The sequence below is a fragment of the Mauremys mutica genome, chromosome 2 (genome assembly GCF_020497125.1).
Source record: "Mauremys mutica isolate MM-2020 ecotype Southern chromosome 2, ASM2049712v1, whole genome shotgun sequence".
Lineage (NCBI taxonomy): Eukaryota > Metazoa > Chordata > Testudines > Geoemydidae > Mauremys > Mauremys mutica.
This window is the reverse complement of record NC_059073.1, coordinates 211,544,112-211,561,559: the sequence shown is the minus strand read 5'-3', so window position 1 is coordinate 211,561,559 and position 17,448 is coordinate 211,544,112. Positions and strand designations below refer to the sequence as shown.

The 17,448-nt window shown below is 42.1% G+C and overlaps 1 protein-coding gene across 9 annotated transcripts in view; it reads right to left on the bottom strand.

The window, feature by feature from the left end:
• LOC123364289 (myosin VIIA and Rab interacting protein) overlaps nt 1-17,448 on the bottom strand; it is a 367,063-nt gene that overhangs the window by 204,462 nt on the left and 145,153 nt on the right. For all 9 annotated transcript variants that reach the window (XM_045006277.1, XM_045006279.1, XM_045006276.1 and 6 more), the window contains one exon: nt 4,528-4,749. In XM_045006277.1, the coding sequence (XP_044862212.1) occupies nt 4,528-4,749 (222 nt within the window). The remainder of the gene's footprint in view (nt 1-4,527; nt 4,750-17,448) is intronic.

The window sequence follows — 17,448 nt, the reverse complement described above, 5'->3', positions numbered from 1 at the left end:
CAAAAATAACAATTTTGATAAAGTAGTTATGAATTTTCCTTGTTAAATGAAACTCATCCAAGACTGTTTTCTTGCTGAGCCAATAAACAAACACTGCAGGTGTTACTCAGCAGCATTCTCAACCTTGGCTGTCCATCCCCTGCCTGAGGGAGGAGGGTGCAGAAGGCTCCACACACTGCCCTTGCCTGCAGGCACCACCCCCCAAAGCTCCCATTGGCTGGGAACAGGGAACCGCGGCCAATGGGAGCTTCGGAGGAGGTACCCACAGCCGAGGACAGTGTGCAGAGCCCTCTGCCCCCTCCTTCCTCAGGGGCTGCAGGGACGTGGTGCCGGTCACTTCTGGGAGCAGCGCTTGGCCAGGGCAGGCATGGAGCCTGCCCTGGCCCCTGTGCATGCCGCTGCCACCGCAGAGCTGCTCCAGTTAAGCAGTGCCAGGCCGGAGCCCACACCCTGCACCCCAACCCCCTGCCCTCCAACCCCCTGCCCTGATCCCCCTGCCACAGCCTGCACACTAACCACCTGCCTTGAGCCCCCAACCCTCTGCCCTGAGCCCCATCCCGCACTCCGCACCCTTCCTGCACCCCACCCCCTGCACATCTCAGCCATTCCCACAACCCAACCCCCTGCCCAAGCCCTACATTCATGGCCCTTAATGCAATTTCCTCACCCAGGTGTAGCCCTCGGGCCAAAATGTTTGCCCACCCCTGGACTAGATCCTAGCAGAATGGTGTCCACTTCACAAAAACAACTGGCACCGACTGCACCTCCACTGGCAGCCTCAAGAGAGGAGCCAAGGGCTGAATGAGCATGGAAACTTCTCATCTCTAGAGATGGTCCTTACAGGGCAGAAGAAAGGTGCAATGGCAGGGCCAGTGGGCATCATTGCCTGTTCTCATGGTAGGTTACTTCAATCTCCACTAATGTCAAACTGGCACCTTTCCTGAGTAATGAAGCGACCTTCAAAAACTGAAAAAAAATGTATTCTTATGATAAAAAAAAAATTTAAGTGAAAGTGGCTCATTCTGTTTTCTATGCTCACTGCTTCTGAAAATGTGTCAGTTGAGATTTCTATGCACCTGGGAAAAAAACCTAAAAGGATCCTGTCTAATTTGGAGAAAACAATTTATTATCCTTAAATTAATAGATTTATTAGGGCTCTGTTATGTGTCTCAAATATGTTTTCATAACATGTCAACAACATTAATACCCCTCCCCCCCCCCAAAAAAAGATCCATGATACGTTAAAGGCTTAATTTCAGCAGAGTTAAACAAGAGACCAAACCCACAACCCATATCCACACGAGTAGCCCTGTCAACTTCAGTGGTACTACTCTTGTGATTCAGGGAAGCCGGGCCTCCGTTTTATTCCTGGTGTAGGGGTACAACAAATAAATGAACCATAGATGAAAATAATCAGTGAGTGTGTGTAATGAATTATTGCAGAGCTTCAGAAGAACTAACAGAAATACTTCATTATACAGCTAGGCTGTGACCTGGATTAAAAACAGTCATGCAGAAATAAGGGGGAGTAAGAACTCCTTTCACATCCCTACGCAATAATGCAGACGCATAGAAGCAAGTATGGTTACTTGACTATTTTCTCCCTCCTCAAAACAGATTGGCAAGGTGGGGTGAAAAACAACCATAGCCTTGACCAAAGTAATTGAGCCAGTGAGCGCCAGTAATCTCTTATTGTAGGCTGGCAGGAAATTACTGCCCCGGAAGCAAAGAGGAAGTAGAGAAAGAACTGTGGCTCGGAGCTGCGTCTCTGATTCATAGTGCCTCCTGGTTTGCTGCCATTTAGGCACCACACCAACTGAGGGCTCTGCCTGAAGTCACAATCCCACAATGTTGAAGCATCTTGCATAAGCAAGGACTTTCATCCCCATTACCTTTAAAAGTAAAAAGTATAAAAGAGGCTGAAAGTGCAAAAAGTCTTTTTCAGTGATGTCTGGATCTGTGCATAAAATGGGAGGAGTCTACTGGCTATTTCATTGATCTTGCAACACCAGTGCTACCAACCTCAGAGCCAGCATCACATGATATTGAGATCCATGAGCTGGCTGCTGATGTTGGGCATTTCTGTCCCCTTGAGGCAGTAGATGAAAATATCAATTCTCAGTTTAAATAAATAAATAAACAAACAAACCACTTCACAGAATGCTACTAATAAATGTTGTATTATAGGTATCTGGTCAGCAACATTTAATACATCTGTACCTATGTCTATATACAACACATCTCTATAGATCTATATTTCTATACATAGAGTTTTTTAAATTTTGCAGGATACTTTGAAATACAGAGCAGTATTTTCGGTGCCTTTTGCATCACTTTGCTGTGTGCTTCATGCAATTTATGTCAAAACCTTTCAGTTGATTGCTGTTCGCTATATATGGCTGTCAAGTGGAGTTTCACTTTGATTTTTGTTACACTTTTTTAGCAGTTTCAGTTCATATAATTTTATACCTATTGAGTTTAGCGTTTTCTATTTGTCTGAACCCATTTAGACAGTAGAAATGAGAACTTTGTTCTGGTCTATAATATATTGCCCATTGTTTTGTGAATTATGGATGTTTCATCACTGAAGTTTCATAAAGTGAAAAAATGTGTCTAAGTGGATTCATGACATTACTTGATTTTTGTCCACACTGAAAGTTGGGAACAGTGATATGACCAATAGATATAGAAGTATTAACACAAAACCCCACATTCCTATCCAAAACTGTCAAAAATTTGGTTTTAACATTCAACAAAAAGTCAAGGGAGCAAAGAACAGATTCTGATGAAACCTGGATAATTTAATTCCTGGGTTCAAGTTAGAAATAAGACAGATTTCATAAGGTTTAAGCTTTTGAAACTAAACTTTAAAACACAACAGCAGCATTCCATTCCCATTCTCTCTAGCTGAAATAACCTTTATCAAAAGGCAATTATTTTTCTATTTGCTAGTGTTTTATTGCATCTATTCCATAACTATCTACACTACCCACAAAATCCTCTTCTTTACCTAACATAGTCTGAGTACAAAGGGACAAAATACAGGTAGACAGACTGAAGAGAAGAGTTTTCCATTGTCAAAGCTATTCTATATTCTTGCTTTATAGTAGATAATAACCAAATATTCTGTCGAACTAGCCGCACTGATTATCTTTTACTAGTTTCCTCTGTATATTTTTAACCTGCAGGAACATGGCCTTAAACTACAGTAGATGATCAAAACAAAAACAAACACCTTCTTCCAGGACTGATCACCAACATGGGAGGGGAGGGAGAGTGGGAAGGTAGGCAATTGCATTTGCCAGCTGTTGGAGATGACACTGCCACCAAGCAATATTATTATAAGATTTTATATTACGTGGAATACAATGCGCCTGATTTGATCTCACTTACCCTAGTGCAACCCTATTGAACACACTGGAATTACTCCTGATCTACACTGTTGTAAATCAAGCACAATGGGGTTGCATTGATATAAATGTGAACTTCAGTGTATGGGGGTGGGGGCTGCTGCTTCCTCTTCTCCCTATGCCTCTGCTGCTCCCCTTCTTTGTGCTGTAGGGAGGCAGGAAAGGGTATTTCATGCTGCATCAGGGCACCAGAGCCTAACCTAGCAATCCAGGCAAAGGGTGGAGCTGACAGGCATGGTCATGTGATGTCATTAATATCTAAGTCTTTCAGTGGGCTAAAGGAGAGCTCCTGATAAGAAACAGAAGTGCTTCCTCTTAGACAGGAGTGAATTGGAGCCTGGAAAAGGGATCAGGGTGGTCTCCTTTATCCATTTCTTCGCCAGGACAGAGGACTGAGATTACATTGGCCACCCTGGGCCAAGTTTGTTTTAGTTAAACTACCATAATTGAAACAGAACCATGCAAGAACAAATGTCTCCCAGGAAGATTGCCCCCGAAGAGCTGTTTTATGTGGGCTGGATCTTTTTACGGGTTTGGGTTTTTTCTCATGTTGGCTTAAAAGGGTTGGTTATCTCAGGCTCACGGGGTGGGGAAGCAATTCTAGCCAAGGTTCCATCAGGCAGCATTTTTTGAACTAGTCCCAGTTGTGAAAATTACGGTATTGTTTGGAGTGTATTTTTTGAAGCATTTAGTGTTTTATGGAAAGTCTGTCATTTAGAAAAGCATTCCAGACAAATTCACTGCAGGATAATCTACTGAGAGAGACCCTTCTTCACCCTCCTGGCCTTACTCTCAAGTGATTGCTGCAAAATGGCTGGCCACCTTTTAACCATCTGTGCTTACCTGTTAGTAACCTAGATATTATAAGGATCACACCCCTGATGCAGACTAAATCCAATTAGTACTTGTTGGTTTATCAATCCAGCAAAGCAGGTTTAGAGTAAAACATTCCTGGCCCAAAGCAATCCTTATAACAACTTCTAGACACTATTCTGTGTCTTATGTCTTTCACCTCATCACTGTTAACAGCTGACGAAGAGAGGGACTAGGAGGAAAGGTCAAATCAAGGTTTCAGTCCAGCTGTTCTGTACCTGGCAGTGGTACAATATGCACCTACCTAGCTTGCTGGCAGACATTGCAGAGCCATGCCTTGTCCTTCTTCTGATAGGAGCTGCAGTTCTTGCAGATGTTGTATTTGCAGTCTTGGCACTGTCGCTTGCTATTGATGAGAAACGTAAAAGGAGAGCAACAGCGGATGCAACAGTGCTCATTAAACTTCTGCTGCTTAGAAAGGATGCTGCACTTGTTACCCTCTTCATCGAGTTTCTGCTTCATCTCACTGGAACCAAAAAGAAGAAACAAAAAGACAAATCAAAATAATCCTCCATTTGGAATTCTCTCTCTACATCATTTAGCCCCCTACTTACAGCCGCATCAGGCCCCCAAAAAACCTTCTATGGAAAAATGCATGATAGAAATGCATAGTCTGGCCACAGAACAGGGAATCAGGAGCTTCCGCAGTCTAATCATGCCTCTGACTGTGCACTTGGGCAAGTCACCAACTCTCTGGACCATGTTCTGGAGAAAACCATATGACTTCACATCCGTGGCCCTCTTCTTCGTTAATAATTAGCAGGGTTTTTTAATGATTCATTACTGTTTTTAGAATGCGTTGAAGATGAAAACCACTGTACAAAAGGGAAAGAGCTGGTTGGACAGTATTTTAAAAAACCGATCTGATTCATGAGGTTATATTATTCACAAGGGCCCCAATTCAGCTGCTTAACTTCAATGAGATTTAAAAATGTTGCTGAATAAGGGCAAATATTGGACCAACTGCTGGTTATTTCCAAACCGTGAAAGTTCCATAAGCTTTAGCACAAGTGTTTACTCGTCCAAAAATTCATGCCAGAGGTTTGATATTCATTATTTGCTTTTCTACTATTTAAAATGTATCAGCCATCCAATCGAAGAGTGGAAACAATACCATGTGACTTAAGCAACTGACCACAAAATACAAACAACAAAGAGCATCTAGTTAAAGTGAGCAGCTTGTAAACACTGTATAGGCTGCAAAATACTCATTGAAATTATTCTGCAAATACTTAAGATCAATGCATACACTAAAAAAATCAGGAGTGTTTCGTGCCCAATTTCCTAAATAAAAATGGCCTACATTTATATAGAATAGTACTATAATGAATACTTTGGACACTTCTAATGACTGATCATTATTATTTAGTATGACCAGACAACATAGGATAATGTCAAAATCTCATATACAGCAGGACATGTTGATTAACATACAGGAAAACAATCATGATTCATTGACTTTAATTTAAATTAACACTTTATTACACCGTTGCTAAAAGAACAGATAAAAATATGTATTTATTAGCACATATGTATTCAGAAATTGTCTTTAAGATTCAGTACATAAATCACTGTAAACAAAGCTTGGTATGTTCCTAAAAAGCCCATAGTACTGTGTTATTTGTCTTCCTATCTGCCATTTCCGCCTCTCAGATTCATAACTCAAAGTGAAAACAGTCCATTTTGTGAAAATCTTACAAACCAATTCTGAAGTTAAAAGTCTAAAAGGAATGCAATTACATCAGTGATATAAAAGGTATATTTTCCAAACCTACACAGACCTTGGTATTAAATGGAGTTCTGCATGCATGAGATGTTTTGAATATTTAACACCTCGGACCTACTTAGCCACTGGTGGTATTGATCCATCTCAGAGCAGCTGAAGAATACAGTATTGCTTAGTTACGCCAGATAGGCAGATCAAGCATAAGAAGAATGTCTATGCAGTTCCAAAGGAGAGGCTTATTTTATTTAAGGCATTTGTTTTCCAGGAGGAATTATTTATTTCTGTGACTGTCCAGGAGAAATATGACAGTTCAAACAGACATAAGACCATTACTTACAGGGACAAGTTAAGGGAATACAGTTTGTTTAGCCTGAATAAACTGGACCAAATTAATTCCTGGGGTAACTCCACAAACTCAGTAGTTATGCTAGGGATGAATTTGGCTCATTATGTTTAAAGCGTGAGCAGACTGTATTTAAAAAGGGGGAAATGTAAAGGGAGGAAAACCATTTGTAGTAGTAAAGAGGTAAATTGTGGTTAGTCATTACACTGCCACTCAAAGGGAAGGGAAAAAGGAAGCCCCGCCCATTGTCTTTTCCAATTTGTGATACAGGCTATGTCTTCACTACCCGCCGTATCGGCGGGTAGCGATCGATTTTTCAGGGATCGATATATCGCGTCTCATCTAGACGCGATATATCGATCCCCGAACGCGCTCCTATCGATTCCGGAACTCCACCACCGCGAACGGCGGTGGCGGAGTCGACATGGAGAGCCCCGGACATCGATCCCGCGCCGTAAGGACGGGTAAGTGATCGATATAAGATACTTCGACTTCAGCTACGTTATTCACGTAGCTGAGGGCTGGTCTACACTAAGGGGGAAAATCGATATAAGATACGCAACTTCAGCTACGTGAATAACATAGCTGAAGTCGAAGTATCTTATATCGATCACTTACCCGTCCTCACGGTGCGGGATCGATGTCCGGGGCTCTCCATGTCGACTCCGCCACCGCCGTTCGCGGTGGAGGAGTTCCGGAATCGATAGGAGCGCGTTCGGGGATCGATATATCGTGTCTAGATGAGACGCGATATATCGATCCCTGAAAAATCGATCGCTACCCGCCGATACGGCGGGTAGTGAAGACGTAGCCTGAAGTTGCGTATCTTATATCGATTTTCCCCCTTAGTGTAGACCAGCCCTCATTTGTACAAACCTTGAATGTAAAGGAGGCAAAGGTATCCACAATTTCTACCATCAAATCTAACTCTGCCACAGAACTGTGTTTTAGAAGTGTGTATTTTAGGAAATAGAAATGTACACTCACATTGTCAGACTAAAAATTAATTAATTAATTCTTCTGATTGAACCAAAAGGCCTTGTTGTGACAGTTTATGTAAAAAACTTAAGTATTTAACTTCAGTCACTGCTTTGGGTAGTGAATGTTTTCTGGCATGTCATCCTACACAAAAGCCGGTTTAGGAACATTATTTAGCATAATGCTTTTGGTCTAATTCTCTCGATTAAATTTTGATTGACGGTCCCCTTCCTTTTTTCTTTTTTTATACTGTGTCAAAAACATTAATTGTCACTGCCATGCTTCAATTTGTTTTTAAATGTCCTAAAGGAGTTTAGCCAGCTTCATAAAAAAAGAGGCCAGGTTTGCAGCTTGACTATTTAATACTAAGATTTATGATCTGTTACAGTAGGTATCTTGGTGCTCTGAAGATATGTACTGCAAATCAGATTATACAAATTATAGGTACCTGTAATTAGGAAACCGATCGAATACAGTCATAACAACACACTTGTGATGAAAGAGCTAGCGCTAGAGCAGTGGTTCCCAAACTTTAACAACCCGTGAACCCTTTTCACTAAAATGTCAAGTCTCGCAACCCCCCTGCTAAAAATGAATATTTCCAGGGATTTTCTCCTTTACCAGAGTATGAATTATAAAAGCAGTGATCTTGGAAATATAAAATTTGTTTTATGACATTATTATACATTATTTATTATTTGTCATTGCAGTATTTTTATTACATTATGAAAGCGGAAACACTCTTCCAAGATCTCACTTTCGTAGCTTGTATCACTTTGAATAAGCCTGTTATAAGACAAGGCTCCTATGTTTCTTCAAGGAGCATCAGATGTGAAACAGCATGAAGGTATTTAAGAAGCCAACTCAAAGAGTTCCTCTTTCACAAGCATTCAGGTCTTGAGCAGTCCAGGCAAACAACGCACGTTACAATAAAGCCTAAACTTGTTCTTCATAATAATTTAAAAAAGAATACTAGCTGCCTATTTAATTTTAAAAACAGCAAAAAATATCCACCTCCCTTTCCATTTCTTATAAGGAGTCTTGAAGTTTAAAACTCCTCACTGTGATAGATATGCTTGCTTTGATCTGCTTAGCTCCTGGAAGTCCAGGGACTGCATGTTGCTGGCCCCGTGCTGCCTGGGGTCCCTAGGGACAGCTCTGTCTGTCATTAGGGAAATTTTTCCCCAAGAACCCCCTGTAACATTTTGCAAACCTCAGTTTGGGAACCACTGCACTAGAGGTAAGAATGAGACTTGGAGTCAGCATTCCTGGATTTTCTTCCCAATTCTGCCATTTATTTGCTGACTTTGGACAGATCACTAAATTCTCTATGCTTCACTTTACCCATCTGTAAAATAGATACCATAATACAGATTGTATCTAAACCCCATAGGTTCTAGGAAGACTAATTGTATGGAAAATTGGGATCCTTATATGAAAGATACTAGTTCAAAATACGTTGCTTCATTTCACGCTAGTTGTCATAAAAGCTATCTAGCTTGCTTTATAGGATCCCCCTCCCATGATGATAGCATCTGAGCAAATGATCCAAATATGAATCTGTTCCATCACCAATACAGTTTTCAGGCAATTGAGTTATCATTACTAAGTAAAATTTGCTGTGTATGCAGTACTATAATCCTTACTGTTAGGGGTCACCAGCCTGAAAAGGCCAAGAACCACTGCTCTAGCTCAGAGGTTCTCAAGCTATTTACCACTGTGGGCCGCACATCTGGGCTGCATCCAGTACTACCCTGTATGGGCCTGAGGATGTCACATGGGCCGCAGCTCTGTGCTGATTGGGCCGCAGGTTGAGAAGCATTGCTCTAGCTCAGTCAGAAGTTCTGAGCTTGATGCAGGAATCACTTGGCCTGGGTTAAACAGCTGATCAGACTAAATGATCCCTCCTGACCTTAAAATCTAAGAATCGCTGTAAATGTTGAAATCTAGACTAGACAAAGCAATCACGAAGGGAACAATCCTCCAAAGCAATCGTGTAGAGGAATAGACCAAAGTCACCTACTCTTTATTTTGCTTCTCTAATCTCTAGAAGCATGTGATAAGTATGGACTATGCATCAGCTTATATGGCTTCTTCTCTGAACAAATGACTAAGAGTGTACACAGCTGAACACAGTCACGTGTAGTGAAAATAGTGCAAGACACCTGTTACATACTGGGGGCAGCCAGCCCCTACTGGCTTGTGTTGCCACGGCTACACTATTTTAGTGCACTAGCTCAATCAGAACTAGCGCAGCTATGTCTCCTCGAGCTTGGAATTACTTCACCGGCTCAAAGAGTAGACACTCCCTAAGCTAAAGGGGAGCAAAGGCTTACAGAAGATGTGTATATGGGGATAGAAAGGAAATGCGCGGAGGAGTCAAGAACTTTGACTCTTTAGAACTTTGTAGGAAACTCTGGGTCTGCCCTATCTTGTTGCTTTGCCTAGACTTTGCTCCCTATGCTGTCCTAGCTAGCCAGACAACAGCTCCTGCTATTGAAAACATGAAGCAAAGGAACCCTACAGGCTCAGAAACCAGAAAGCAAATAAAAAGTGCTCACTATTTATTTTTTCAACTTTATGATTTTTCAGGGCTGACTCATAGTGTTTGAATGCTGGGGCTTGGCAATACTACTGGTGTCTTCCCCTCCATTGTCAAGGTGCTACTCTCACTAAATCACCGTCAAGCTCCAATGCAGCCAATAGGTTGCATTGTCCAGAATATGGAAACTGTTCAGCTGTTAAAAGTTTATTGAAAATACGTGGGGGGAAAAGAAGATACAGAGGGAAGCAAATTAGAGAATTCCTATTAGAGAGTGAGGAATCATCAACGACACTGCAGGAATGGAATGACACTGCAGGGCCTGATGACCAGTACTTTGAATTAGCCCATTTTCACTGCTCAGTCATGAAGTAAATAGGACAAGAAGGTAGAGAATAAAAGGCGACCCTGGCACTCACTCTCACAGCTAACAGGCAAGCTCCAGCAGGGAGAGGCAAACTGGTTCCGAAGATCCAATAACTTGGATGAGTGTTAAACAGTTTTGAGTCTTATCCAAACCTTACTATACATCACATTATATGCCATAGCCTAGTAATGAGAGTATGTAACCCAGTGTAAATTATTACTGTAGTACAAAACTGGGCAGCAGATCCAAACTTTTTCTAGGTCTTTTAGTCCAGTTGTTTTTATTGCTAGAAAATAACATTGTACAGAAACTTTTTGAAAAGGGAAAAGCCAATATTTGATCTCAGGGGCTTAGATGGCCCCTGTCTTAATTTGGCCCCTGCCTCATGTACCCTCCAGAGGCAGGCTGCAGCACGACAAGTGCACCTACCTCAGTTTCTTCTTTAGTCACCTATGCAAAGGCATGTTGTCTCAATGACAAATTCAAACCCTTCTATTCAAATAAAGTACCACAGTCCCCTCATAGTAAAAACAGCTCCTCAAACTCCCAAAAATAAAACACGATTACAAAGCAGCTGCTTTTCAATCCCATTCAAATGTCACCATTCCCAGGTCACCCACCCAAGGGAGTCATTAACCACTCAATCGCTGTTTCTCTAGCCCTGTTTCAGGGCCCCCTTCTCCACATCTTCTACACAAGAGTTCCAAGACCCGCTTCTCTCCCACGAGCATTCTCCTATAGCCCCAAGTCAGGTCTCCCGCAAGAGGATTCTCTGCAGTGTTTCACTTCCCCAGACCTTCTTGGCTGTAAGTCCTACCCTGCTCAGTGGAACTTTCTTCCAGGACCAAGTCCTTGTTCCTGGGCTCCTCCCACAGCACTCCATTCAGGTCTTCTGCCCACGGACTCCCTGCAGTGTTACACTCCCCAGGTCTCTGACTGTGAGCACTACCACTGTCCCCGAGGACCTCCCTCAAGTGTCAACCCCTTGCTTATAGTCCCAGCTTACACTGACTATGCTGGCTCTCCCCTTCTTCCAAGGGGTCACTGGACAAGCCTTCCTGTAACTTGGCAGGGTTCCCCAGCTCTAGACATTTCTCTCAACCGTTTTCCTCAGAATTCATCACTAGCAGCTCATGGTTACTGCTCTCCTTCTGGCTTCCTGCAGCTCTTTACCTTGGGCATGTTTCTGCTGCTCCTTTGGTCTCTCTTCTATGCTCAGGCAGCTCTGTACTGAATGATTACAACGTTCTCTGTACTGAATGATTACAATAGCAAACACACACACAAACGGGGGGGCACAGAATGTATTCTGGGGAGGCGTGAGAAGACAGAGTGGAGAGTGCTGGCCGCTGGCCACGTGCCCAACTCTGAAGGCAGTGCTGCTGCCAGCAGCAGCGCAAAAGTAAGGGTGGCATGGTATGGTATTGTCACCCTTACTTCTGCACTGCTGCTCGTGGCGATGATGTCTTCAGAGCTGGCCAGCTGGAGAGTGGGGGATTTTGGAGCCTGTAGATAATCTTAGAAAAGGCAAATACTCGTTAAGAGAAGAACAAATATAAATGCTTGGTTCAAGAATATAAAACAAGCATTTACTATGACATTTTGGGGATTGGAAGTACCCTATATACTACCTCTCCATAAAGGGCATGTAGAAATCACGCCCAGGGCTGAGTAAATTCATATTATGAGACTGATAAGTACTGTACACTTAACAACAGAAATTATTATGCTAAAACCTTACTGAGATACTGATTTTTTAAAGCACTATCTGCATACAAATGTACCATGGATACAATCTCTCTCTTTTTTTTAAATCCAACCCAGTGGAAACATTGGATTTTGTTCATTCACACATGCTCCTGGTAATGGGAAGTGTAGGTACACCAAAGGCCTTTGCATCTTTTATTAAACATCATAAAATAAATGTAATGAAGGCCAAGTTGTGGAAGCTCACTGCTAATTGTTGCTGAACCAATTACACCGCTGATGGGCCCTGTGAATGTCAGCATGCCTAACACGTGCCATCTTCTTAAAAATTCACAGCAGGCAATGCAATTGCTAAGGGAGAGAATAGATTCAGCCAGTACCAAGATTAGAAGTGAACACACATGCCCAACATCAATCCCACGCTAATTGCACTAGTCTCTAACCTAATCTGATAACAATTTCATGGCCAGGGGAAGCACTTTCACCAAATGAATGAGTCACACTTTTTCACTTTATAGACACTATCAGTTGGGTTTTTTTCCCAGTTGCTGGTACAGCCATCAGATTAGTGTTTATAATCAATTGGAAATGAGTGACATGTCAGACTGTAATTAGATGATAAATAATATATTGATATTATTTTAAATTCCTTCTTCCTATGTAAGCTTGTAAATTGTTAAGGAGACATATTTAGCCTCATTTTCTGCTGTCCTGTTGTATAAGAACAGGGGTTCTCAAACTTTGTTGTGTCTGTAGTAGTTTATGCATCCCCTCCTGCCATACAAGTACATTTACTGATTAAAAAATAAAATCAACATGCAACTCTCACTAAATATTAAAAACAGTAAAGCATTAATTCAAACGGAGCCATTTAAGTATATAGTACATAGTTCTCCATCTGGCCAGCTCTGAAGACAGCATCGCCACCAGCAGCAGTGCAGAAGTAAGGGTGACAATACCATACCATGCTACCCTTACTTTTGCGCTGCTGCTGCCAGCAGCACTGCCTTCAGAGTTGGGCACGTGGCCAGCACTCTCCACTCTGTCTTCTCACGCCTCCCCAGAATACGTTCTGTGCCCCCCAGTTTGCGTGAGCAGCACATTTGACTAATGGGTTTTGAATATGTGTAAGTTGATACATATAGAAGAAACAGGAAGTAAATTATAAAGCTATTCTTTGGGGGTTCTCATGAGATCAAAGCAAAGCTTGAGTGGTTAATGTAATCACTAGGATTTGAAGCAGAAATCATTGCCCTGTCATTCAAATTTTGCCACATTACTTTGTATATGTATCAGAGAGGTAGTTAGTCTGGATCTGTAAAAGCAGCAAAGAGTCCTGTGGCACCTTATAGACTAACAGACGAATTGGAGCATGATCTTTCGTGGGTGAATACCCACTTTGTTGGATGAGAGACGTGGCAGATAAGGAAAGATTTTGAGATATATGAGAGAGAGATAAAGAGAGAGAATGCATGCACATACATAGTTAGGGAAGAAAAAATTTGTTTAGAAACCCTCTGCCACTGCAGATTTGTGTTATTATCAATTTCATTATCAATAAACAGTTGTTACTTTCCTCATGTTGACATGTGGAAGTCCAGCATATCCCCCTGGACCCATCACCCAGACCGTGCAGTTAGGTAAGCAGTACAGCTTGCTGAGGAAGCAGCTTTTACGGCACCAGAAGCAGGCAGCATCAGAGGACTGCACTGAGGCAGGTCAGCACTGCAGTATGCACTGACAAAGGCAGTTTTATTATTGTTTGTGACAAACAAGGAATAACGCTGTCGTACAGCAGCTTCGCCTGGAGTGCCCCCTTTCGACAGGCTGCAGTGCGACAATTGTGCCTACCCTCCATTTCCCTCCTTTTGAGTCCCCACAAATAATCCACAGTGTATTACTGAGAATAAATAAATATAGCCCTTGAAGATACAAATACAGTCTTTCTGTGATCCTGTTATGATTTGTGTAAATGAAGTCTTTCTACTATCATTCAGAATTACCCCAGCATAGTCCAAACAGTACATGCAACATATTGCCCTGGAGTCCCTCACCACATCCTGGCTCTCCAGCATAATCCTCTCCTGTCCTTGTACCAGGAAAACCACACTAGCCATTCCAGCTGGAGTGCAACTCCACTCTTCCCAGCAAACCCCCACCCCCGCAGCTTCTCTCCTGGGAGCCTCCTTGCTAGGGGAGCACCCCTCACTCCCCCGGGCCCTCTCAAGGTTCCTCTGGGTCCAGCTGTCTGGCCCTGAAATTGTCAGCGGTTAAGCTCTTCTGCTGCTCCCCTGCCTTCAATCCTTTGCTCCGGCTTAGAACCAGAAGGCAACTCCCTCAGTGGCTGCTTCTCCTGCCCTCTGGCATGATGAAGTCAGCCAGAAAACCCCTCTTGCTGCTCTCCTTTCCTTCAGCCTTTTCCCAGGAAACACCTTCTGCTTCCTTCTCGGATCTTCTACAGACTCCTGGTCCCCACCAGCTCTCACCTGCTCTGACTCACTGAGATTCACCCACTCACTCACTGGGTGTCTCTGCTCTCTAGGACCCAGGGGATAGCCCTCAGGTGATATCCTGACCACTCAACTGGCCAAACGGGAGCACCTTCTCTGGCAAGGGAGGCTGGATCTACTTCATTTACTGGGGCCAGACACCCTGTGACAAATATATATAAAGAATGAAGTTTTCTCCAAATCATTTTGTAATTCTGTGCTCAAATGTGGAGCCGGCCACATTCCCTACCAGTGCTAGCTCACTCTTGTGCAGCTGAGGAGCCTAATGAGCAGAGCAGGTTCAGAATTTTTCAGTGAAAGATGTTGGTTTTTCCTCTCTCCCCAGAAAACGATGATTTGTCAAAATTGAAACTTTTCATGAGAATGCATCTGGCTTGACAAAACTTTTGCTAGGAAAGGTTTCTCAGGTGCAGCATGGAATGGCGGGGCAAAACCAGAGAGAGACCATCAATGTCCTGGTGGTTAGGTCACAGTCTTGTGCGGTAGGAGACCTGGGTTCAAGTCCCTGCTCCAAATCAGACAGTGAGAGAGAATGCCTATGGTCCCGGGGTCCCTCCCCTGTGACGTAGCCTAGTCTGGTATAAGCCCCTGCACCAACGAATAGTTAATTATGTATACAAAGTTGAATAGCTCCAACAGGTGAGATTGAGAGAGCCCACCACTGCCCCAGAACAGCTAACATGGTGGTCAGGGCACTCTGGAATGGGGGAGAGCTGGCTTCAAATCCGTGCTTCAAATCAGGCAGAGCAGAAAATTTGAACCTGTCTCCTGTATCCTCGGTGAGTGCATTAACCACCAGGCTGTTGGCTATTCTGGGGTCTCTCTCTCTTTTCTTCAAAAACTTTGAAAGTTCTTGGTTTTATCCTGATGGGGAACAGGAAAAAAAAATTCAGACATCTCAAAAATATTTGTGGGACATGAACAATATTTTTTGCCCAGCTCTAACAGTAAGGTCACTCAGTGTCAGGGAATGCAGTGAACTGCATTCCATCCTGCATTCTGAATTTCCACTCTATCAAAGCAATAACTTGGTTTGGCCCTCCAAACTCTCCCATCCTCTTGAGATTACATCCACATCCCTGCAACACATTCCTGGTTCCCTACAAATAACCACAGAGTGACCCAAAGTTTCCAACAGCTTAACGAGTTCCATGCTGCCCAAAATGCTTCTGCAGAATAATAATAATGCCTGTATAATTACAATGGCCAACATTAAAACTTCCACATTTGTCAAGAGATACCACACACTTTCCACAGTCCTTTCATTTAAAAGTATAGGGGAAAAGGGGTCGGCTGCCTTTTTTAACGGCAACAATTGTACTTGCTTAACTTGCCTTTGAATTTGCTGTAAAACACTATACATATGAAATGCAAACAATTTTATAACAAAACCCACAGAAAATACATAAAGTTACCATACTGTAGAAATGTACTTAAGGCTAAGGAAGATTCAATTTCCAGGCTTCTGCATCATTGCACAGACTTTTGTAGCATGTTTACCAGTTATATTAAATATATTTTAGTAGCACTCATAAAAACTCTGGTATTCGAACAATAAATCTATGTACAGTTCAAAAAAAGATTTCTATATGCTTCATGCCACCCCTGACTTTCCCTTGCCACTTGGTTTATTTCACACAGAAAGGATACTTTGTTTCTTATTTTTGAATGCTCAGTTTTGGCTTTTAATATTTATACGTTTTGCTCTGCTGAATGAGCAGCCTAAAATAAGAAAATATGTATATTAAGTGTTCAACCAAATACAGAAGAAGAGGGTTTTAAAACCTCAATTTAAAGCAAGAGGTTTATTTCCTAGATTCATGGTTTTTTATGGGTAGTAGGTCTTTGAGCATCTGCTAAATAGCTCCCATGGGGCGATCTCCACTGGGGCTGGAAAAAGAAAGAAGACCAGAAATGGAGTTGTTTTCTTTCCTAAATTAGATTTCACTACTTTTCAAGGGTTGTGGAAATGTTATGGCTTTGCCTTTACCTTTACAAAATTCCTAAAAATCACTATTACAGAACCAGAATTACTGCCCGTATGAACACTCTGGTTATTAATTACAAAATGTTCTTTACCGTACATAAAGCTAGAAATAAAAATGAGCCTAAAACCTTACTGTTAAACTACACATTTCTGGCGGAACTCTAAAAATTGTAATACAAGACAGTCAGCATCAAACACTAGTCCAAAAAATCTGCACATAAGAATAACTGCGTTATCAGATTAGCCTGGACTTTAACATCACACTGATAGAAACTGACCATATTTGGTGATTTTTCAGACTGTAATTACGGAACTTCTAGTGCCAGGTTCCCTATTCTGTTTACACTGATTTTGCATCAATGTACCTACCATTACTACACTGAACTCTCATTGAAGTTCTATCAGTTTAAAATGGTACAGAAAATCAGGTCAGTAGTATCCAAAGGTATCTAATAATAAACTCATGCAAATTAGGGTCCATTCATGGCGTTACACCACATTACATTTAACTAAATTCATCCAGAATGTGTTTTCGAATGAGATGGGTGTTCAGTACATTAAACTTCAGATAACGTTAAGAGGCAAATTTTCAAAGTCATGCACATGTTTTATGCATGTGCCTCCCAGTGATTTTGAAGGAAGGCTGAAACTCCTAATCTCAACCTACATTTCTGTGTGCCTGAAAAAAAAGGAAGTATATGCATCAGGAATGTGCATCTCCATTATTGTTGGCAGGATATATACAAGATTCTGCTTGCAATGAATCCATGGCTTCATATACGGAATAGTTAACCTAGCCACAGATGTTTGGACCTGCTGCTCCAAACACACCTGTCTTCAACCACTTTTGCTAAAGGAGAAATTCCACTAGCAATAATAACAGGGCTTATCGCCTCTTTGTAGACGAGCCACTTTATAGCGAGATTTATCATGAGCACTTAGCTTATATATTATTTGTGCATTTCAGCTGTAGCAGGCACCATAATCTGCACAGAAAGGGAATAT